The sequence below is a fragment of the Capra hircus genome, chromosome 25, assembly GCF_001704415.2.
Source record: "Capra hircus breed San Clemente chromosome 25, ASM170441v1, whole genome shotgun sequence".
Lineage (NCBI taxonomy): Eukaryota > Metazoa > Chordata > Mammalia > Artiodactyla > Bovidae > Capra > Capra hircus.
The window spans coordinates 10,555,674-10,580,822 of record NC_030832.1 but is presented as its reverse complement, the minus strand read 5'-3'; the positions used below and the strand labels follow the sequence as shown (position 1 = coordinate 10,580,822).

Below are 25,149 nucleotides of genomic sequence, written 5' to 3'. Positions count from 1 at the left end.
TCCCCTGAAGAAGGACGTGGCAACCCACTCCAGTATTCTTGCCTGGAGAATCCCCATGGACAGAGGAGCCTGGCGGGCTGCTAGAGTTCACGGGGTCACAAAGAGTCAGGCACAACTTAGCAACTAAACAACAACAACAGAGGAGTGGGAGGGAGAAGCAGTCGCCAACCAGGATTCCTCCCCTTAACAGGACGCTTGGCAACATCGAGACATTTTTGACACAACTAGGGGGCTGCTGCTGGCGTTTACCCCATGTACAGGACAGCCTGACACAACTATCCAGCACAATGTCAAGAGGGTCGAAACTGGGAAATTCTGCTCTCATGTAAGTTCAATTATCCCATTGCACAGATAACGAAACTGAGGCTCCGAGAGGCGAAAACACATAAACCTCTACTTGTGCTCTGAACCCCACCTCTCCTCACCTGCTCCAAGACAGGTATACAAGATACTCCAGCATCTTCCTCCTACACCTTCAATTCTCTCTTCTCGTGTGTGCAATTCTTGCGGCATACGGCGATGTCATAATATTTGCCCACAGTTTAATAAAAACCATGCTCCCACATGCTGTTCCAGCCGCAACCCCACTCCTCTGCCGCCCTGTCCAGCAGAGCTCTTCCTTCACAACAGTGGCCAGGCCCTCGGTGAGGGCCACTGCTTCCACAACAGCTGTTCCCCGCTCTGGCCCAAAGCTCCTTTGTTCCCATGTCCTTCTGCACCAAATTATCTACACTGGGGCCATAACACCTGAAAGCACAGATGAAAACACAGCAGATGACTCACTGATATTATACAACAAACACAAGATACCTGCAGTGATATTATACCCTGTGACTGCAATTCACATGGTGTGTCTGTGGAGCCCTGTAGGCAGGGGACATTATCGTGGACGATTTGTGTTTCTGGTTCCCCTCCTCACAGAAGGAACTCAACAGCTGCTGGATCAAGACTCCAGGGTTGAGGCTTCCCTGCCGGCTCAGTGGTAAGGAATCTGCACGCCAACGCACGAGACACAGGTTCAGCTCCTGATCCGGGAAGACCCCACGTGCCTCAGCGCACTAAGCCGAGCACCGCAACCATCGAGCGTGTGCGCTAGAGCCCGAGAGCTGCAACGACTGAGCCCACACGTCGCAACTACTCAAGTCCAAGCGCCCTTGAGCCCACGCTCTGCAGCAGGAGAAGCTGCCACAGGAGACGTCTGTGCACACAGCTGGAGAGGAGCCCCGCTCGCCACTGGAGCAAAGCCCACACAGCAACGAAGACCCAGCAAAGCCGATAAATGAAGACGGGGGTTCCGTTCTCTGGTCCCCCAAGTGCCTGCTTTAAATGGAGCGGTCTTGGGACTTCCCTGGTGGTCCAGTGGTTAAGACTCTGAGTGAGCTTCCACTTCAGGCGGCACGGGTCTGATCCCTGGACAGGGAACTAAAGATCCCACGTGGAGCGTGGCAAAAGACAGAAAGAGAAAAAGGAAGGAAGAAGGACCGAATGGAGGGAGGGAGGGGGAAAGAGAGAAAGACAGAGAGACAGAAATGGAAAGAAAGGAGGCAGGGAAAGAAGGAAGGGAGAAGACCCGAGAACGCCCGGACACAGCAGCAGCCTCAAGTGCGCAACGCACAGCATGAGTGAAGCACCAGCTCTGACTGCATTAGCACATGAACAGATAAAACGGACAGACATTCACCCCGAGTCAGGGCGCTGGTTCCCGGTACTGTTGGGCAAAGTGGCGCAAGTGGACGAGGACAAAAGGACAGGCTGTCCGCCACCACACAATGGAAAGAGGCAGCCTGTGCTGCAGGCAGATGGGCTCGCACCGTCCAAGTGGCCTTGTGATGCCTGAAAACAAAGGCTGGCTCAACACTGGACTCATAAACAGGCAAAGGATTTGCTCTAGAGCAGAGGTTGCCACATATTTTCCGTAAAGAGCAAGATGGTAAATATTTTTGGCTTTTCAAACCAGTTGGTCCCTGTTACAGCTACTTGATTCTGCCATCAGAGTGCAAAAGCAGCCAGAGGCAACAGCTAGAAAGGGTGTGGCTGGGTTCCAATAAAGCTTTATTTACAAAACAGGCTTGCCAATCTTTGCTGTAGGAAAAGTGAGGCCGCAAACTCTATGAAGAGATAGTGTATCTTCCCTCATGGTTGGAGAAATGCAGACTGAAAATTTACCACGGCAGCCATCACGTGTTATCACTGTTCAGTTCAGTTCAGTCTCTCAGTCGTGTCCGACTCTTTGCAACCCCATGAATCGCAGCACGCCAGGCCTCCCTGTCCATCACCAAGGTCTAGCAGTTTTCCCTACTTTCTTCAATTTAAGTCTGAATTTGGCAATAAGGAGTTCATGATCTGAGCCACAGTCAGCTCCCGGTCTTGTTTTTGTTGACTGTATAGAGCTTCTCCATCTTTGGCTGCAAAGAATATAATCAATCTGACTTCGGGGTGTTTGCAATGACCAGTGCATTTTCTTGGCAAAACTCTATTAGTCTTTGCCCTGCTTCACTGTGCATTCCAAGGCCAAATTTGCCTGTTACTCCAGGTGTTTCTTGACTTCCTACTTTTGCATTCCAGTCCCCTATAATGAAAAGGACATCTTTTTTGGGTGTTAGTTCTAAAAGGTCTTGTAGGTCTTCATAGAACCGTTCAACTTTAGCTTCTTTAGCATACCGGTTGGGGCATAGACTTGGATTACCGTGATATTGAATGGTTTGCCTTGGAGACAAACAGAGATCATTCTGTCGTTTTTGAGATGCATCCAAGTATTGCATTTCGGACTCTTTTGTTGACCATCATGGCTACTCCATTTCTTCTGAGGGATTCCTGCCCGCAGGAGTAGATATAATGGTCATCTGAGTTAAATTCACCCATTCCAGTCCATTTTAGTTCGCTGATTCCTAGAATGTCGACGTTCACCCTTGCCATCTCTTGTTTGACCACCTCCAATTTGCCTTGATTCATGGACCTGACATTCCAGGTTCCTATGCAATATTGCTCTTTACAGCATCAGACCTTGCTTCTATCACCAGTCACATCCACAGCTGGGTATTGTTTTTGCTTTGGCTCCATCCCTTCATTCTTTCTGGAGTTATTTCTCCACTGATCTCCAGTAGCATATTGGGCACCTACTGACCTGGGGAGTTCCTCTTTCAGTGTCCTATCATTTTGCGTTCTCATACTGTTCATGGGGTTCTCAAGGCAAGCATACTGAAGTGGTTTGCCATTCCCTTCTCCAGTGGACCACATTCTGTCAGACCTCTCCACCATGACCTGCCCATCTTGGGTACTCACAGAAAACTAGTCAATCTAATCACACTAGGACCACAGCCTTGTCTTACTTGTTATCACTGTACACCCAGTAAATTCACCAAGAAACATTTAAAATGAAATTCCCCATTTGCTGGCAAGTGAAGTGAAAGTCACTCAGTCATGTCCAATTCTCTGCAACCCCGTGAACTATACAATCCACGGGATTCTCCAGGCCGGAACACTGGAGTGAGTAGCCTTTCCTGTCTTCAGGGGATCTTCCCAAACCAGGGATCGAACCCAGGTCTCCCGCATTGCACACAGATTCTTTACCAGCTGAGCCACAGGGGAAGCTCCAGGGAAACACAATGATCAGAATGGCCATCATCAGAAAGTCTACAAATAACAAATACCAGAGAGGATGTAGAGAAAAGGGGACCCTCCCACACGGTTGATGGGAATGTAAATTGGTACAGTGTGGCGGTGCCTCAGAAAATTCAAAATAGAAATTTATATGATCCAACAATCCTACTCCTGGGCATATACCTGGACAAAACCGTAATTCCAAGAGACACATGCACTCCTCTGTTCATAGCAGCACTATTCACAACTGCCAGTACAAGGGAACAACCTAAATCCCTATCCACAGATGAATGGGTGAAGATGTGGTGGGTATATACAATGGAATACTACTCAGCCATAAAGAAGAATGAAGTAATGCCACCTGCAGCAACACGGACGCAACTAGAGACTATCATACTAAGTGAAGTAAGTCAGAAAGACAAATACCGTACGGTATTAATTATGTGGAATCTAAAATGCGGCAAAGGACTTCCCTGGTGGTGCAGTAGATGAGATCCACCTGCCCGTGCTGGGTACACAGGCCCAATCCCTGGTCCAGGAAGACTCCACAGGCCATGGAGCAACGAAACCCTTGAGCCACAACTACCGAGCCTGCGATCTAGAGCCCGCGAGCCTCAACTACTGAGTCCGCGCGCTGCAACTACTGCAGCCCGTGTGCCTAGAGCTTGGGCTCCACAACAAGAGAAGCCCACACACTGCAGAGCAGCCCCTGCTTGCCACAGCCAGAGAAAGCCCACGCAAAGCAAGGGAGACCCAGACAAAAATAAAAATATTTATTTAAATATACCTACAAAACAGGAACAGATTCACAGACACAGAGAACAGACACGTGTTTGCCAAGGGGGTGGAGGTGGGCGAGGGAAGGACTGGGCATGCGGGATTAGCAGATGTAAACTATTACAAACAGAGAGTGGATCAATCCTACTCCTAGGCACATATCTGGGAAAAACTCTAATTCAAAAAGATACTTGCCACCCCTATGCTCACAAAGGCACTATTTACAACAGCCAAGATATGCAAGCAACATAAACGTCCATCGGTGGATGAATGGATAAAGAAGATTTGGTACAGACTTCCCTGGTGGTCCAGCGGCCAAGACTCTGCACTCTCAATGCAGGAGGCAGGGGGTCGATTCCCGGTCGAGGAACTAGATCCCACGTGCCACAACTAAAGATCCTGCATGCTGCAATGAAGATCGACAATTCCCTGAGCTGCAAACATCCATTGCAGCCAAATTAATTAATTCATTTAAAAAAGAAGATGTGGTACATATATACAATGGAATCCTACTCAACCATAAAGAAGAATGAAATATTGGCATTTACAGCAATATGGATGGACCCAGAGATTACCATACTAAGTGAAGTCAAGACAGAGAAAGACGAATATCCTATGATACCACTTATATATGGAATCTAAAAAACTGATGCAAATGAACTTATTTACGAAACAGAAACAGACTCACAGGCAGAAAACAAACTTATGGCTACCAGTGGGGACAGAGAGGGGGTTCAGTTCAATTCCGTTCAGTCGCTCAGTTGTATCCGACTCTTTGTGATCCCATGGACTGCAGCACGCCAGGACTCCCTGTCCATCACCAACTCCCGGAGCTTGCTCAAATTCATGTCCATCCAGTCAGTGATGCCATCCAACCATCTCATCCTCTGTTGTCCCTTCTCCTCCTGCCTTCAATCTTTCCCAGCATCAGGGTCTTTTCCAATGAGTCAGTTCTTCGCATCAGGTGGCCAAAGTATTGGAGCTTCAGCTTCAGCATCAGTTCTTCCAATGAATATTCACGATTGAGTTCCTTTAGGATTGACTGGTTTGATCTCCTTGCAGTCCAAGGGACTCTCAAGAGTCTTCTCCAACACCACAGTTCAAAGGCACCAGTTCTTCAGTGCTCAGCTTTCTTTATGGTCCAACTCTCATATCTCACATGTACATTTGCTTGTATGCAGGTCAAGAACTGTTGCTTCTTGACCTGCATACAGATTTCTCAGGAGGCAGGTAAGGCAGTCTGGTCCAACTCTCACATGTACACTTTCCAGTACATGACTACTGGAAAAACCATAGCTTTGACTAGACGGACTTTTGTCAGCAAAGTAATGTGTCTGCTTTTTAATATGCTGTCTAGGTTTGTCATAATTTTTCTTCCAGGAAGCAAGTGTCTTTTAATTTCATGGCTGCAATCACCATCTGCAGTGATTTTGGAGCCCAAGAAAATAAAGTCTGTCACCATTTCCATTGTTTCCCCATCTATTGCCATGAAGTGATGGGACTGGATGCCATGATCTTCATTTTTTGAATGTTGAGTCTTAAGCCAGCTTTTTCACTCTCCTCTTTCACTTTCATCAAGAGGCTCTTCAGTTCTTCTTCGCTTTCTGCCATAAGAGTGGTGTCATCTGCATATCTGAGGTTATTGATATTTCTCCCAGCAACTTATTCCAGCTTGTGCTTCATCCAGCCTGGCATTTCACATGATGTACTCTGCATAGAAGTTAAATAAGCAGGATGACAATACACAGCCTTGACATGCTACTTTCCCAATTTGGAATCAGTCCATTGTTCCATGTCCGGTTCTAACTGTTGCTCCTTGACCTGCACACAGATTTCTCAGGAGGCAGGTAAAAGCAGTCTGGTATTCCCATCTCTTAAAGAATTTTCCACAGTTTGTTGTGATCCACACAACAAAGGCTTTGGTGTAGTCAGTAAAACAGAAGTAGATGTTTTTCTGGAACTCTCTTGCTTTTTCTATGATTCAACGGATATTGGCAATTTGATCTCTGGTTCCTCTGCCTTTTCTAAATCCAGTTTGAACATCTGGAAGTTCTTGGTTCACGTACTGTTGGAGCCTGACTTGGAGAATTTTGAGCATTACTTTGCTAGCGTGTGAGATGAGTGCAATTGTACAGTAATTTGAGAGGGGGATAAATTAGGAGTTTGGGATTAACAGATACACACTACTATATATAAAGTAGATAAACAACAAGGTCCTACTGTATAGCATAGGGAACTATATTCAATATCTTATGACCTATAATGGAAAAAAGAATACACATATAACTGAATCATTTTGGTATACATCTGAAACTAGTACAACATCATAAATCAATTAGACTTCAATTTATTAAAAAAAAAAAAAAATGAATTCCCCACTGCAGGTAAAGCTTCAGGGAAATAGCAATGAACTACTGGTAATGAGGAGTGGTCCAGAGACTGGAAAGCAAGGTATAGGAAACACCAAAAGCTACAAGAATATCAAAGCACCTTCCTGACACCTGGGAACCTAAACTAAGGTGGAAAGGATGGAGAGGGGTGGAAGGGGGTGGGGTGTAGTGTGGGTGATGAGGAAAGTAACAACACTCACAGTCATCACTCACTTTCTTTTTTTTTTTTAATATTTATTTATTTGGCTACGTGGCATCTTAGTTTCAGCATGCAGGACCCTAGTAGATCCCAACTAACACAGGCTTAGTTGCTCTGCAGAATGTGGGATCTCACTTCCCTGACCAGGGAGAGAACCCACATCCCCTGCTCTGCAAGTTGGATTCTTAACCACTGGGCCACCAGGCAACCAAGCTGCCATCACTCACTTTCATCTCCATCTTCTGATGAGGAATTAAGAGTCAGAGAAGTTCATGGACTTCCCTGGTGGCACAGTAGATAAGAAAGGTCTGGGAAGATCCCACAGGCCTTGGAGCAGCTGCGCCTGTGGGCCACAAGTACCGAGCATGTGCTCCAGAGCCCTCATGCTGCAACTAGTGAGCCCACCAGCCACAACCACTGAAGCCCGAGCGCCTGAGAGCCTGCAAGCCGCAACTCCTGAAGCCCCTGTGCCTACAGCCTGTGCTCCACAGGAAGAGAGGCCACTGCAATGAGAAGCTCGCGCACCGCAACGAGAGAACAGCCCTCGCTCTCCATGACTAGAAAAAGCCCCAGCGCAGCAATGAAGCCAAAAAATAAAATAAAAATAAACCAAGAAAGAGCCAGAGTTCAACAACCTGCCCAGGTTCTTCAAGTAGGGAGCTAAACACGGGACTGCTTGAGTTCACATCACTTTCCACTGCAACATGCTGCTGCTGCCACTAAGTTGCTTCAGTCGTGTCCGACTCTGTGCGACCCCGTAGATGGCAGCCCACCAGGCTCCGCTGTCCCTGGGATTCTCCAGGCAAGAACACTGGAGTAGGTTGCCATTTCCTTCTCCAATGCATGAAAGTGAAAAGTGAAAGTGAATTCACTCAGTCGTGTCCGACTCTTAGTGACCCCATGACCCCTGCCTAAACCCAGTGTCGGGGCACAGATGTTTCCAGCAGTGTTCTAGCACAGGGGGCAGCAAACAACAGCCCCCAAGCCAATCCGAACCACTGCAGTTCTTCTAAATAAAGTTTTATTGGAACACAGCCACATCCTTTCACTTACATATCGCCTGTGCTGCTTTTGTACAACAGCAATGCATAGCTGGGACGGAGACCAGATGGCCCGCAAAGCACAAAATATTTACTATCTGGCCCTTTACAGAAAACATTTGCCAGCTCCATCCCAGAACATCAAAAATGGAATTTACTATCTTTTCCTGCACTAGAAGAACAGTTAAATAACTGCGGCACATCAATTTAGTGGAATGTTACACATTTCTAAAGAATTGTGAGGAGAAGGAACACAGGAAAATGTTTTAATAAATGGAAATACTAATTCAAGTGTAGACTCAATGCAACTGGGTAAAATGCCTGTGCTCTGAACATAGTCAGGCCTTCCCTGGTGGATCAGATGGTAAATAATCTGCCTGCAATGCACAGACAGAAGTTATCTAAACAGTTAATATGCTAGAAAGGTAAATATATTTATAGGTCTGTTATGTTATCATAGTAATCTTTGGTATCATTTCAGAGTTTTGCTTAACTCCTTTAAGGAGAAGGAGGAAAGGGAAGATTCCAAAATATGCCAACGTGGGTAGGGAGAAACGAGATATTGAGGGCAAGTTTCCCCCCTCGTGGGAAGCCAGCAAAGGGTGGCGGGGCAGGGAGGGGAAGGCTTCAAGATGGACAGATGGACGAGCTGAAGTCAGGGAGAGGAAGGGTCCTCCCTCCCCCTGGGGCCTCAGCTACTTCTCCCACACCCCTCCCCACCTCTGCAAAAGGAATTCTGACCCATCTAGCAGCTCAGGAGCCTCTCCCCTCCCTCAGGTCTCTGCTGAAACGGAACCTTCCCACGAGGTCTTCCTTGAGCACCCCACTCCCAACTGCAAGAGCCCTCCCCCTTTAGTTCATCCTCCAACCAGATGACAGGTAGGACGGATGCCACCCTTGGGCTCTGGACTGGGCACAGAACCCAGGCCTGGGCAGCTAGGGCCAAGGTGACCAGTCAGTTCCAGGATGGCTGCACGGCAAGCCAGATAGCTGAGTGAGCCCCAGGATTTCTGCCGGAGCAATTGGGAAAGGCCTGCCCTGCTCGGGTGTTGCTACATTGTAGGATGTGACCCAAGAGCTGCTGGTGGCCCTCCTGCCTCCATGGTGGGGAGGTTGCCTGAGGGTAAAGCCAACAGAGATGAAGATAATAGCCAGACAGACAGAAAGGTAGTCCTGATGACTCTCTAAGCGCCAGCTGAGCCTGAAGATGCCTATGCTAGACCTTCCCAGCACAAGATATTTTAAACTCCCATTGAGGACTCCCCTGGTGGTCTAGTGGTTAAGAATCCGCCTGCCAGTGCAGAGGACAGGGGTTTGATCCCTGGTACAGGCAGACTCCACATGCAACAGGGTAACTAAAATGTGCCACAACTACTGAAGCCCACCAACCGCGATTACTGGGCCCGTGCATGCAACTAGAGTAGCCCCTGCTTGCCACAACTAGAGAAAGCCCGAGCACAGCAACAAAGACCCAGCACAGCCAGAAATGATTAAATATACAGAATTATGTACAGTTAAAAATAAATAAATTCCCAGTATCCGGAATCAGCTTCCACCACATGCAATTATAGAGTCCTGGCTAATACATACATTACTCTAACACTTTGGGTACATTCATTCCAGACCCTTCAACAAACACTGACAGTGCGGCCTTTTGCTACGTGACGGAAGATGCGCCAAACTGTCACCCAATAAAAGCCTGCGGAATGCTGAACCCTGAATTTCCAGCCGGACTCTGCTGCCACTAGCGCCTCACTCTCACTGGTAGCATTTTAAACAAGTTGCAATGGCTTGGGCAGAAAGAGAAACCAAGAACCATCAAAACTTTCACATTAAGGCTACTTTAGGGAAATTATCCTCAAGACATCATTGAAAGAAAGGAAGACTACCTTGAACAAAAATGTTCACTGCATCGTGACTTATAATGGGGCGGGGGGGGAGTGGGGTGGGGAAAGGACTTCCTTGGTGGCCCAGTGGTAAAGAATTTGCCTTCCAGTGCAGAGGACATGGTTCAATCCCTAGTCAGGGAATCAAGACCCCACATGTCACGGGGCAGCTAAGCCCACATGCCACAGCCAGATAAGCCTGCATGCCGCAGTTAGTGAAGCCTGTGCGCTGCAAAGACGACCCAGCACAGCCAGAAAAGGGGAAAAGAAAAAATAGAGGGGGTGGAAAAGTTCCTGCAAGTCAGTGGTTTAAAAATATGTCACATGCAGAATGATGGATTACTGATGGGTTGTGAAGTCCATATAAGTGATCGATATGAAGACCACATAGCAATATGATAAAGTTTTATTCAGAAATGTTAAGGGTAAAAGCAAACACGAATTTATGTGATAGTGCTAAAATTACTTCAGCCTATGTCAGTGTTTCTCAACCTTTTTCTCCTTCCCTCCTAGGATCCTTCCTAGACATTTTCTCTTCATCACTCCCTCCATGAAATCTCAATACCGATAATCTGCACATCACGCAGATCTGTGCCTTAGGCACAAGAGCAGATGTTTCACCTCCACAGGGGTGATATCACCTGCTGAAAACTCACAACTGATGTGCAGGCAGGACGGGAGCTGCTTTATCTGGGATTTTGTGGTGCTGAAGAAGACTCCTGAGAGTCCCTTGGACTGCAAGGAGATCCAACCAGTCGATCCTCGAGGAAATCAACCCTGAATATTCACGAGAAGGACTGATGCTGAAGCTGAAGCCACCTGATGCAAAGAGCCAACTCACTGGAAAACTCCTGATGCTGGGAAAGACAGAAGGCAAAAGGAAAAGAGGGTGGCAGAGGATGAGACGGCTGGATGGCATCACCAACTCAGTGGACATGAGTCTGAGCAAACTCCGACAGACAGCGAAGGACAAAGGAGCCTGGCATGCTGCAGTCCATCGGGTTGCCTAGAGTCGGACACGACTTAGCGAAGGAACAACGACGATGATGACGACGAATGTTCACGTTGCCAGAATTTAGCGGATTCAGTTTCAAAATGCAAGCCCTCTGAGCATTTGACTTCCTGTTGGTCACCCAGGCACAGCCATGCAACGGGGAAGTGGGAGTGGGGATCCATGGAACCGAGCCCAGTGCCACTTGCTGACAAGGGAGACCGTCGAATGTCTGCCGACAGCGGGACCCCTTCTTCTCACACCCGCTGTAACAGACCAGCCCAGGGCCCTCAGCTGGGGTGGGGGTGCTCCACGTGTGCCATCAGCCCCTTTTCTGCCCTGAATGGAAACCACAGCTGTTCTCTTTTCCACTCATGCATTTCAGCTCATTCTTTGCTTTTAAACCACTTTTTTTAATTGAAGTATAGGCAACTTACAATGTTCTGTTAGTTTCAGGTATATAACAAAGTGATTCAGATATATAATATATATAACCATCTGAGCCACCAGGGAAACCCATATATTATATGTATTTTATATATATATATATATATATACACACACATGTTCTTTTTCATTTTCTTTTCCATTATAGGCTCATTACAGTTGATTAAAAGATATTGAATATAGCTCCCCGTGCTATACAGTAGGTCCTTATTGTTAACTATTTTATATATAGTAGTGTCTAGCTGTTAATCCTAAACTCCTAATTTGTCTCCCCCCAACCCTGCCATCAGCCGCTCCTTTATTCCAAACACAAGCCACTGCTGGAGATGAGGAAGTAAATGCCAGACAGAAAATCATGACAACCATGAAAAAAGTCATGAAAATCTGAGAGAAAATCTTCAACATTCCAGAAAAATAAGAAAAAGCTGCCAGAACGCACCTAAACATCAGGCAAGTCGCAGCAGTAAACTACCCACTAAGCCCCCAAACTCTGGTGTTTCCACCCTTTAGAGCTTGTCTGTTTCACTCATTATTTGACCTCTCTGGGTCTGGCTTTCCCCAGACCTTGAAGCCAGGATTTCAGGGTCTTTCTAATGTAAGAAGGATTCATGACAGAATAATTACTGATTGAAATGAGTACCAAGGAGCTTCAAACATAAAGTCTTACAAAGACAGTGCCTGAGAACCATAATAATGACTTTCTGCCCCTACAAGTGCTACTTTTCCCAATAAGGGCAAAAGCGTTATCTGAAAATCAGAATGCCTTAGCTGACAGGCTGGTGATCAAGCATTCCCACCTACCAGATTCTTCAATGAGAAACAAGCAGATCATGACACTATCGTGCTTAGACAACCACCCACATCTGGCAGGTGGCCATCATCCTGGCAACTTGTCTCCTTCTACACACACACGAGTCCATAAACACTGTTTTACGTGCACGTCTTAATGTACATCAAGGTGTATATCTTAGGTGTAATTCTGCACCCTGCTTCATTTTAGAGAACACTAACAGTACTTTGGCCACCTCATGTGGAAGAGTTGACTCATTGGAAAAGACTCTGATGCTGGGAGGGATTGGGGGCAGGAGGAGAAGGGGATGACAGAGGATGAGATGACTGGATGGCATCACGGAATCGATGAACGTGAGTCTGAGTGAACTCCAGGAGATGGTGATGGACAGGGAGGCCTGGCGTGCTGTAATTCATGGGGTTGCAAAGAGTCGGACACGACTGAGCGACTGAAATGAACTGAACTGAACGGTAAGATACAGTCACGCTGATGTGTATAAATCTGTTTTATCCCTTCTAACATCTCTGCGGTCTCCCACCATGTGACCATGCCACACACACATGTCCACTGCCTTATCAGTGCTCATCTTAGCTGTTTCTGGCCCCGCGATGCCCATTTATCTTGTGCGTGCATTACCTAACCACTCCACTTCCTGGTTATTTGCACTTAATGTATTGGGCCTTGTAGCCATCTGACCTCTGCCTCTACTGGAACATTTTCAACTGCAAAACAGCAAACTCTAATTGCCAATTTACAGGCTATGTGACATGTCAATGAACCGCACCGAAAGGATGCCATCAGCAAAATCCCACCAAAGTCAAGTGTTTCCTTCCATAAAAATGTCAGGGGGGCAAAAAGAGAGAGAGAGATGAAAGGGAAATCCATAGTTTAAAAACACTTTGTGCTTCAAAGGATACCATGAAGAATGTGAAAAAACAACCTACAGACGGGAGAAAAAAAAATTGTAAAGATATAATAAGGGACTTGTAGCCAGAAATCATATAGAATTCTTACAGCTCAGCAATAAAGAAAAACCCAGTTTAAAAAAAGAAAAATGGACAAAGAATCTGAACAGACTTTTCTCCAGAGAAAATACACAAATGGCCAACAAGCACATGAAAAGATGCTCAGTATCCACACTCATCAGTCAGTTCAGCCGCTCAGTCGTATCCGACTCTTTGCGACCCCATGGACTACAGCAGGCCAGGCTTCCCTGTCCATTACCAACTCCTGGAGCCTACTCAAACTCATGTCCATCCAACCATCTCATCCTCTATCGTCCCCTTCTCCTGCCTTCGATCTTTCCCAGCATCAGGGTCTTTTCTAATGAGTTGGTTCTTCGCATCAGGTGGCCAAAGTATTGGGGCTTCAGCATCAGTCCTTCCAATGAATATTCAGGACTGATTTCCTTTAGGATTGGCTGGTTGGATCTCATCAGGGAAATGCAAATCAAAACCACAAAGAGATATCAGTTCACATTCACTAGAATGGCTACTATCAAAAAGAGCACTGGTGAGGACATGAAGAAACCAGAACCTTCTTACAGTGCTGCATGAATGGAAAATGGTGCAGCTACTTTGGAAAATAAGTCTGACAGTTCTTCAAATGCACTCAACAAGACTTCCCCAGTGGCTCAGTGGATAAGAATCTGCCTGCCAATGGACATCTAGGTTGCTTCTATGTCCTCGGCAGACAAATGGATAAGAAAAGCTGTGGTACATATACACAATGGACTATTACTCAGCTATTACAAAGAATACATTTGAACCAGTTCTAATGAGGTGGAGGAAACTGGAGCCTATTATACAGAGCAAAGTAAGTCAGAAAGAAAAACACCAGTATATAATAAACTGTATAAATACAGTATATTAATGCATATATATGGAATTTAGAAAGATGGTAACGATGACCCTATATGCAAGACAGCAAAAGAGACACAGATGTAAAGAACAGACTGTTGGACTCTGCGGGAGGAGGCGAGGGTGGGATGATTTGAGAAAATAGCATTGAAACATGTATATTAACATATGTAAAATAGATTGCCAGTCCAGGTTCAATGTATGAGGCAGCGTGCTCAGGGCTGGTGCAGTGGGATGACCCTGAGGGATGGGATGGAGAGAGAGGCAGGAGGGAGGGTCAGGACGGGGAGCACATGTACACCCATGGGTGATTCATGTGAATGTATGGCAAAAACCACCACAATATTGTAAAGTAATTAGCCTCCAATTAAAAAGAAAAAATAAATAAAAAGAATCTGCCTGCCAATGTAGGGGACACGGGTTTGATCTCCAGTCCAGGAAGATTCCACATGCCTTGGAACAATTAAGCCTGTGAGCCACAACTATTGAGCCCACATGCCTAGACCCTGTGCCCTGCAACAAGCCACCAAAACAAGAAGCCTGCACACCACAACGAAGAGTAACCCCCACCAGCTGCAGCTAGAGGAAAAGCCCACACAAAGCAACACAGCCCCAGCACAATTAATTAATTGCTTTAAAAAATGCACTCAGCAATTCTATTCTTAGATATCTACCCAAGAGAAATGAAAACCTACTATCCACACAAAAACATATGTGAATGTTCACAGTGGCATTATTCATAATACCCCAAAAGTGGAAACAAGTCAACGTCCATCAAATGATGAATGGACAAACAAAATATGGAATACCCACACAACAGAATATTATTTGGTCACTAAAAAGAATGAAATACAGATACATGCTACAACATGATGAAGCTTCAAAACATGATACTTAGTGAAAAGAGTCAGACACAAAAGGCTGCCTATTGTATGATTTGATTTATACAAAATATCCAGAATAGGCAAATCCATTGAGAGAAAAAGTAGATCAGCGGTTGCTTGGGGCTGAGGAAATGGAAAATGAAGAACAGCTGTTAATCAGTATGAAGTTTCTTTCTGGAGTAATGAAAATGTTCTAAAATTTATTATGGTGATGCTTGCACAATTCTGTGAATATGGCAAAAATTTAAAGAAACAAAAAAAGAGAGATCTAAAAAAAAGTAAAAGACAAACCAATCTGCATTGTTTAAACCTTATTTAGACCCTGAGATTTTAAAAGTACACCATAAGGAATTCTCTGGTAGTCGAGCAGCTAGGACTCAGCACTTTTACTGCGGGGGTGGGTTCAGTCCCTGGTCGGGGATCTAAGTTCCTGCAAGTAGTGCAGCTTGGCCCCTCTTTTCCAAAAAAAAATATACTATAAAATAAAATTATAAGACAATCATGGAAATTTGAACATTGAATATCTGATATTAATGAATCACTGCGAATTTCTCAGAGGTATAATAATAGAATTGTGTTTTTTAAAAAGGATCCCTATAGCTTAGAGACACATATTTTTTAAAAACTTACAGATGGAATGATACAGTATCTTGGACTTGCTTCAGATTAAACTGGGGAGGAAGGCAGGAAGTAGATAGGTATATGGGTGAAATGGTCATGAGTTAGTAACGGTTCATTAGACTATTCTCACCACTTTTTTTTTTTTTTGCCTTGAAATTTTCTTAAATTAAAAAAGGAAAAAGAACAGAAGACAGGAAACAGTTCCATGCCACATTTTTTTTGTGCCTATTAATCCCATAGGTGAAAAACACCTTGGACTTTCCCTCCCAACCATCAGCAACCACTTTTCCTGCCTCAGTTACAATCTTTCCAAAAGAAGACTTTCATCCTTAATGCTTTTTCCTAAAAAAAAAATTCATGTGTTAGTTTCCTTCTATAATTTGTTTAACCTTAAACCTAATGGGGTTTTTCAACTGAATTTTAAAATTTCTTTAATTTTGATACTAAGTTGCTCCTTGAAGGCTACATTGGTCTTTCCCTTGGCTTATCAATTTCACTGGCTCTCACAATGTAGGCAGCAAAAAGAAGGGTTCAGGATTGACAGCCTAACGTGGAGACACCATGCTCACATAAAAAGGAAGAGATTTCCAGGGCTACTTAGCCCCAGCCCTTGTCCCAGAAGGGAAGCCAGAAAACAACCCGAACTGAACCCCACAGGGTCCTTACAGAAACAATAATAGCAGCTCCAAGCTCCTTACCATGTGAGAAGCACAGTACCAATCACTTTACCTGAGTAATGTTATTTAGTCACTGCAACAAGCCTAAGAGTCAGATGCTATTATTTATCCTCATTTTGCCAAGATTTCCAGAATGTTCAAGCACCTTGCCCTAAATCACATGGCTTTCTGCGGCAAAGCTGGGATTTGAACCCAAGCTGTCTGCCCCCAGGGTCTGCACTTACCCCAGGCTACATTACCTCCTGGATGAAATCATCACATCTTTGTTGTGGTATCACTAAAGTTCAAGGACCAGAAACCCTTAAGTAGACCAAAAATCGTCTGACAACAGAAGCTGGACCACCTCCCAGGAAAACGCCCCTCCCAAGCTCCCGCTAGGGCATCATCAATTTCACAAACATTATTCATGAATAGCAAAACAAAAGGCACCTAAGTTTTTGGAAATGATCCACAGAGTTAACTTAAAAGTTAAAGATGAAGAGAGACACAGGGCCTTCACTTTGCCCTGCCTCAACCTCCAGAAAAGCCTGGGTCCAAGGTCAGGGCCAGCAGCACTGGTTGCAAGGATTCTGTAGAGGCAATTCCACAGTGAGGGGAAAACAGGCAGAAGGAGGGTAGGCGGGTCCTCCTAAGTAAATCCAGATCCCAGTCAGGGTAGCTGGGAGGCTTCCCTGAGTCACTCTTTTCTCCACATACTATACCCAGGGATGACTTAGCAGCAAAACACAACAGATCTCGTGAGTGGAAACGGCTGAGAACACCCGTCCAAGCCTAGGGACTAAACTTCAGAAACGCTGAGGACAGGCTGTACACACACCCCTCCCAGCCTCCCACGAAAACCACCCAGCACTCCAGTGGAAGGGAGAGGAGTGGATGGGAAGGGCGGAGACCCCCAGATGGGCTCAACACTGGACAGCAGGGGAAGCGCTGCAGAGCAGGTCAAGTGAGACCTCAAATGAGCAGGAGAAGAAATGGAAGGAGCTGAAAAATGAAAGAATAACCAAAATGCAAGAAGCAAGGCTCAGAGAGGGACAATGAGAAACTGGGAACAACTGGGGACTGGAACAGCAAAGAACTGGGGGAAGAGGAGAGGAGGGAACCGCAGGGTCGGGGAAGACAAAGAGGATGGAGAACTCAAAGTCCTCTGGGAACCGAGAGCTGGGGGAACGCGGGGCAAAGGGGTCAGCAAACTAAGAATGACCAGCAACAGAATGGTCAGCAACACTCTTTGCCCCTGCGGAGACTGGAGTGACTGGGGACAGAGGCCTCGGGAGTGGCTGGGGAGCAGGGGGACCCAGGAGTGCCACTCAGAGGGTCGAGCAGTTAGGAAGAGTTAGGAGGGACTGAGATACAGGAGGTCTGAGAACTGGGGGTCTGGTAACTGGACAAGGGGGTCGGAGGATGGGGAGGGACTGAGGGATCCCGGGGACAGGTGTCCAGCAGCAGGCTGTGTAAGTGATGGACAGGGGTCAAGGGACTAGGAGTGCCTGGACCCGGCACTCCAGAAAAGTGCAGGTGACCAGGGGCCAGGACCTGGGCGTACAGGGGTCCGGAAACTGGGAGCGACAGGACGGGGTCCGCGAGCAAGCGGGACGCAGGGACTCGGGGGCTGGAGTGTGTAGCTGGAGCGGCGGGAGCCGGAGCGGCCGGGGCGGGTGACAGCGGCCAGGCCGCCACTCACCGCTCATGGTGCTGCTCCCCCCGGCCGGTGCCTACCGCGCCGCCACCACTGCCGCCACTGCCGCTGCCGCGCTCCAGACAGGCCGGGAGACGGCGCGCCCCGCCCCGCCTGCCGCCCCGCCCCGGAAGTGGAGCTCAGACGCCGCGGCCCCGCCCCCCGACCCGGAAGGTAAACACGGGCACCCGCGCGAGGTGGCCGGACTGAGGCGCGGCTTGCTGTGCCGAGGCTGCAGGTCCCCCGTAGACACACCGGCTGGGACGCCTACCCGCCAGCCTGAGTTCACACCTCTGTGGGGGAGCCAGGAGGGGAGGTGGCTACGAGAGCCCTAGGAGCAGAACGGGGAAATTAAAAAAGAGGAATGGGCCAAAGCGTGGGGACAAGGGAGGCGGGAAGTCCCGGAGGGCCTCTCTTTGCAGATGACTTTAGAGTCCGGGATGGTAAGAGGACGGCTGCCCGGGAAGATCTGCAGGAAGGGTGTTCCGGAAGGAACCTCCTGCCTGGAGGGGTTGCCTGGAGCCAAAGGGTGAGCCAGAAAAGGGCTTTGAAAGAGATGGAAGATGTGGGTGAAGGGGTTAGGCTTTTCTGCCTCACTCTAAGGAGGTGAAAGTGAAAGCCGCTCAGTCGTGTCTGACTCTTTGGGAGCCCATGGACTTTAGCGCCAGGCTCCTCTGTCCATGGGGATTATCCAGGGAAGAATACTGGAGTGGGTAACTGTTCCCTTCTCCAGAGGATCTTCCTAACCCAGGGATCAAACCTAGCTCTCCTGCAGTGCAGGCGAATTCTTTACCGTCTGAACCACCAGGGAAGGGAGGTAGGGAGTGGGAAATCATTACAGGAGTTTAAGCAGAAGACTCGGACTGCAAGGAGATCCAACCAGTCCATCTTAAAGGAAATCAGTCCTGAATATTCATTGGAAGGACTGATGTTGAAGCTGAAACTCCAATATTTTGGCCACCTGATGCGAAAAACTGACTCATTGGTAAAGACCCTGACGCTGGGAAAGATTGAAGGCAGGAGGAGAAGGGAATGACAGAGGATGAGTTGGTTGGATGGCATCACCGAGGCGATGGACATGAGTTAGAGTAGGCTTCGCCAGTTGGTGATGGACAGGAGGCCTGGGGTGCTGCCGTCCATGGGGTCACAAAGAGTCGGACAGGACTGAGTGATTGAACTGAACTGAAGCAGAGGACACAAGGAGGTTTTAAGATGATTCCTCTTCCGGGGTTGAGAATGAATTGTGTGTGGGTCAGGATGGAAGAAAGGGCTGCGAGGTTAGGGGATCACTGCAGTTGTTCAGCAAGAAGTGTGAGTCCCTGAGGCTAGGGTGGTAGCAGTGGCGTTAATGTGGATGGGTTGTGTTGGAAAAGTTTTTACTGCCCCGTTTTACAGATAAGAGAAAGAGGGGTCAGAAAGGGTGAAGAAGCATTTTCCCAACTCTTTTGGCCCAAGAAAAAGAAAGGCAAAGTGTTAATCGCTTAGTCCTGTGGGACTCTTTGCAATCCTGTGGACTGTAGCCCTCCACCCAGAGTAAAATAAAACATTTTACACCACAACTCAGCACACAAACGCATACATTTAAGAAACTATTTAACAAAATTCTGCAGGGAATGTATTCTCTTCGGTTTTTTTTTCTTTTCCAGTGTTGCCTGAGAACGATTGATCCACTCCCAAGACTTGATCCACAAAACACTGAGCTGAGGCCGCATGGGGAAATGGAGCCAGAATGCCAGCCCAGCTGTGCGTGACCTACAGCCCGTGGTCTTCTGCTATTACCTTGCTTCTCTACACGTCATCTCTGGCCCCTGGGAATTTACCTTGTGGACTCAGCAGAGGTTGAGAGAACTTTAGAAGGATGCTCTCTCTGCAGCGCTGTTTATAATAGAAAGTGGAAAGCACCAAAGCCAGGTTAGAGAATAGCTAAGCAAATCATGGCCCACCTCACAGTATTTGAAAATGCTAATTATAAAGGTAACGGAAACACAAGGAAAGGCCAAAGATAATACAGTAATTTTAAAAAGCCACATGCAAAATGGTCTGTACGCTATGATTACACTTGTGTCAAAATACAGTCATGTGTAGGGACTGTGATAGAATGTAGAAATTCTTGTGTTGGGGAATTCTTTAAAATTCTTTGGTTGTTAAGGTAGTCTTTTTCTCCATGTTCAAAACTGTGCTTTACACTTGTTGCTAATCTGTTACTCTAGTTAAAGCATCAGTGTGTCTGAATCCCTTCTCTTCCCCCCGAAAGTCTAGGTGAGGTCTGTCTGCCTCTGTGACTTTGCTGAGCCATCACATACCTGATTCACGGAGTTGTCAGGCAGTGATACACCTTCTTACAGTGCCCTGTGCCTTGTCTTCTTGGCACTTGAAACAGGATATGTTATTGAACATGTAGCGTGTACTTCACATCCTCCACCACCAGCTACTCCCTTTAAGTACGGTAATTCCTTCCTCCTAAGACTTAGCCCGGTACTGGAGAACCAAGAATCAAAAGCCTCAGGTCAATAGCGCTTCTGGGCTTTTGGAAAAATCTAAACTCATTGCGGGGAATGGAGCCATAAGGAGAGAAGGAAGAAGGGCTGTGAGAAGCTAGGAGGAATATTCCCAGGCCATATAACAGACAAGGAGCATCTGCCTGCCCTCAGAGAAACTAGACCTCAAAGCACTAATAAAAACCACAATGGCGATGGAACTAACACAAGGTACTTATCATGAACCAGAAACTTATCGTGGGAAAAAATTAATAAATGTACGTGTGTGTATATTTTTGTTTAATCTTCAAAACAATGTTATAAGTAGATACTCTTATGATCCCCATTTTACAGATGGGGAAACTGAAACGGGGTGGTTAACTTTCTCAGTCACTCAGCGTCTATAACTTCCTAGTAACAGAGTCAGGATTCAAACTCGAAGAGCCAGTGTCTTCACCACTATGTTGTATCATCTATGGCCCTCAAGGCCCTGGAATGGAGCCATGATGGGCCCCAAGTAGGTAGAAATGTCTCACCAAGTTTCTCCATATCCCAAACCCAACACAAAAGCCACAAAGCCCCAAGACCTCGAGGTTCTCTGATGTAGTGCTAATGGGCATTATCTTAAGAATGATCAAAGTCAACAGACACCAGAGGGCATTGCCTGTTTCCATAACACCCCAGGACCTTTGCACAACCCAAGGAAGGCAACCCTCTCCCAATAATGGGTAACCCAGTGAGATGAGAAACTCAGAAATGGAATTAAATTGATGTGAGAAGAAGAAAAAGGGATAGATCAGAATGTCTGGGTTTCACTTTGGCTCTTCATTTACCGTCTATGTGACCCTTGCCCTGACTCCCTTTCTGTCATGTGTAACAGGGCGATAGTAATGGTCCACTTACCTTGTGATTTGTTGTGTACATTAAATGCCTTAGTACAGGTAAAGCACTTGGAACAACCCCTGGCACATTAGAAAGGCTAAATAAATGCTGTCTGTCATTACTTCCTGTGTTAACTGCAAAAAATGATACCGAGTACACCTTTATAACAGTTTGCAGCTACACATTCATTTATACAATTATAATAATGCCTGTATGACTCCATGAAGCTGAAAGCTCCCAAAGTCAGGAACCAGTCATGCCCTGCACACTGAAGCAGGGCGGCTGACTCCAGGCTTCTCCTCTATACAGAGAATACATTGCTTTCCTTTAACAAAAAAGAGAGAAATCTAGTCTGTCCTGAAATGTATGTGCCCATGTGTAGGAGAGAAGCTGCCTAACCATAGAAATATGTGACTATGGAATCTACACATCGCGGTGATTTTTTTGTTTTTTTTTTCAGCGAGTCAATTTAATCATGAAACCAAGGAAGTTTCCAGAGTTAAGCTCCCAACAATAAGGTAGAAAAATATAGCTAACATAAAGATTTTCCAAAATTAGAGGACGGAAAGCCATATCATCTGCTGATAAATACAATCATCTTAAAGAGATCTGAGACACCATCCTTCCCTTAGGACAAAGATTTTCCAAGTAACTCTATACCCTTAACATGGTTAATTATCTGGTATAAATTGATTTCTCCATCCCCGTGACACTGGTGGCAGCTAGCAGACTGTCGCAGTAGCCATTTGTTTTCGTGGTGACAAGAATGGTCGCGCCTTCCTCCATGGCTGGGAGGGGGAAGAAATGGTCAGAATCGACCTTCGGTTTGCTCCTGACACAGTCTTCACACGTACATTCTTCTACTGTGTACCCCAGGCCTCTCGAAAGAAGAGGTTCAGCCACAACACTGCTGTTATTGCTAACATCCAGGTCTGCGTTAGCATTCTTCTGGAGAACCGCTCCTGATTGCACAAAAACAGAACCGTTATCCTAAAGCTTTCAGGGTGCTTGGTTGTGCCACACTTAGCAGCATGCATCAGGGATCAAAGCAACAGGAGACAAAAGTCTTTCCCTAAAAGAAGCAGGCCTTACACCCCAAGTCATGAGCTGAAAGACCATGGGCCATGTTGGGTTCAAAGACATGCTCGCTTTACGGCACACAGTATTTTTAAAGTGTTTGCTTATCTGTTTAATGTTGGCCCGCCTTTGAAAATCAAGAGATTGTACATACAAATCTAGACAACTGGTCTCTCTCTCTTTTTTGTGGCCACATCTCATGGCTTGGGGGTGCTTCCCAGGTGATTTAGCGGTAAAGAATCCGCCTGCACTGCAGAGACACGGAGACGCAGTTTCAATCCCTGGGTCAGGAAGATCCACTGGAGGAGGAAATGGCAACCCACTCCAGTATTCTTGCCTGGAGAATCCCACAGACAGAGGAGCTTGGTGGGCTACAGTCCATAGGGTCGCAAAGGCCAAAGGGTCGCAGAATTTCCCCCACCAGGGATCAAAGTCATACCCCCTTCAGTGGAAGCACAGAGTCTTAACCAGTGGACCCCCCTGGAAGTCCCTCTTTTACCTTATTTTTTTTTTTAAGACAAAAAATATGGCCAGTGGGAACTGACATTCCCACAAGAAAACACTTGGAAGTCCATAACCTTTGTCTTCTTCAGGCTGGGCACGCGGTCCCCTATCACCAAACCTCCAGTGACCCACTACATTGGTTTCTGACCCACTTGGCCCTTGGATGCATTAAGATACCGACCCTTTTAGAACTGTGAACTGACGGCTCAGCGTGTGTTACAGCATACCAAAACGAGCCTTGGGTGACACTTTACAATTCAAAGGAAAGATGCTTCTCTTACAGCGCATTGGGCAGCTTACTTTTTTTTTTTTTTAATGTAACTTTCATGATCCCACAAGGAAGGAGTCTCTGTTGTGTCCCCATTACGCTCCTGTGCAGGCATGTTTTAATACTTCCCCAGCGTTCCATGGTATACCTCCATCGTCCAAAATGTCACACTCAAAGTCACTCCCCACCTGTCTCTCAGGCCCCAGGCAAAAAAAGAGAAATGAGTAAATGATATGAAACAGCCATCTTCCTCCCCTTTATGCACTAGAAAGCAGACAAAATGTTGCCTTATAGATTCTGCACGGAAAATACACATAAAGAAATAGGGCAATGACTGCAAAGCGGTCTAGAAATTAGATCATGGGCAAAGGTGCCGAAATATTTTTCTCTTAAGAAACTCTTCAAAAAAAAAAAAAACTCTTCAGCAGAATATTCACTTCTCTGGGACTGATTCTCTACTGCTTAATAAAGATCTTTGAGATGATTGCTTAAATAATCCAGGAGCAATTGGTATTCATTTCTAGCTTTTTTTCAGCAGTAGACTGTTCATCTGAGCAAACAACACTTGTATTTGTATAAAAATACGGCCACCAATCTTGCCAAATACATTTTTTTCGGATAGTACCAGACCCGGCTAGCTATTTCTGATAGTGTGATGTTTAATCAATGTCCTGACTTTGGTCAAAGAGATGGATATTTCCCAAAGAGGCCTCAGTACTTCAAAAGAGTAAATACCAAAGGAAGAATGTTGAGGAAGGCTGACATGGTACGATATCAACAAAGAAGGTGTAAACATCGGAAAGGAAGCTCCCTTCTCCCAAGTTCATTTAACCCGTCTGTCATCTAACATACCCAAAAGGGCACTTACCAGATGAGATACACAACATGAAAGAAAAAAAGGAATTGAAATTCACAATAGCCACCTCTTGGAAAGAGATTTCAAAGATCAACCATCAAACCAACCTGTGTTTTTAAGTTTGTCCTCTAATGGTTCGGAGCTCATCTTCCTTAGCAAGAACATCAATGCGAAAACTGTCAAGGAAACTATCAAGCTCAGGCCCAAACAGGTCCAGAGAAATGTATTTGTTCCTTTCACTGAATCAAAAGAACGTCAGAGAGAGAATGAACTTGATAACATAATATTCACATCAGGTAAAGATTATTTGCCATCCAGTTCCCCTAATTCCTCAGCTTTGACTTTTAAATTCTAAGTTAATACTTAATTAGGAGAGATGATAAAAATCTATGTTGCTAAGATTGCAGAGTAAAATAGAGTTGAGTTCTGAAAAAGTATCCATTCCTGTTGGCATTTAAATGATTGCCTTATTTTCTTTCTCTTTTTGACTCAGAAAATCTCACCACCTTCCCATAATGTTTCTTCTTTGAATAAACAGTCAACTCCAGTATTCTTGGGCTTCCCTGGTGGCTCAGAGGGTAAAGAATCTGCCTGCAACATGGGAGACCTGGGTTGGGGAGATTCCCATGGAGGAAGGCATGGCAACCCACTCCAGTATTCTTGCCTGGAGAATCCCCGTGGATAGAGGAGCCTGGTGGGTTACAGTCCATGGGGTCACAAAGGGTCAGACACAGCTGAGCAACTAAGCACACACACAGAGCGAATACTTCACACCAATGAGTAATCATTCAAACAGGATCACTTACTTGTGTTACAATAATGCTGACATATTACGGGAGGAGTATTAGGGCACCGAAGTTGACATGATATGCAAGAATTCAGCAATCTGTCAAAATATTCGTTTGGGGAGCACCGCTGAGCCATCTGGAACTGGATCACAAAAAGAAACGAGGAAACCGCAGAAAGAACGGCATGGAAGGACAAGTAAGCTCTTGTTGAGAATTCCTCAGCAAATGTAGTGACGGCAGCCGGAATGTCGAGGAAGAAAACAAACTTCACACTGATGACTTGGTTCTTAAGGGGGCTGACTCTTTGCACTGTGGCTAAGGATTTGAATACCAACACTAATTCCAGTTTCTAAGTTTGAGGCTTGAGTGGAGTAAGAGAGGGGGTATATGCAGCAAGAGCAAACCATACTTGAAACAGAAACTGTTTATTTATAGAAGAAATTTCTCAGGCAGGTGACAAT

At 46.1% G+C, this 25,149-nt stretch overlaps 2 protein-coding genes and 1 long non-coding RNA gene across 3 annotated transcripts in view; 1 reads left to right on the top strand and 2 right to left on the bottom strand.

Moving 5' to 3' along the window:
- The window catches only part of SNX29 (sorting nexin 29), a 603,176-nt gene extending 585,239 nt beyond the window's left edge, over positions 1–17,937 (bottom strand). The window contains exon 1 of the mRNA XM_018040633.1: positions 17,843–17,937. Coding sequence (XP_017896122.1) covers positions 17,843–17,849 — 7 coding nt within the window. The 5' untranslated portion in view covers positions 17,850–17,937. The remainder of the gene's footprint in view (positions 1–17,842) is intronic.
- Positions 18,027–21,316, top strand: LOC108633914. The gene is made up of 2 exons (XR_001917280.1): positions 18,027–18,365; positions 19,483–21,316. It is a non-coding gene; the product is annotated as an uncharacterized LOC108633914 (long non-coding RNA).
- Positions 21,651–24,948, bottom strand: TNFRSF17 (TNF receptor superfamily member 17). The gene is made up of 3 exons (XM_005697513.3): positions 24,707–24,948; positions 24,008–24,139; positions 21,651–22,157 (listed from the first exon to the last, which is right to left on the bottom strand). Exons 1-3 carry the CDS (start codon positions 24,822–24,824, stop codon positions 21,871–21,873), a joined length of 537 nt encoding a protein of 178 aa, XP_005697570.1. The 5' UTR covers positions 24,825–24,948; the 3' UTR covers positions 21,651–21,870.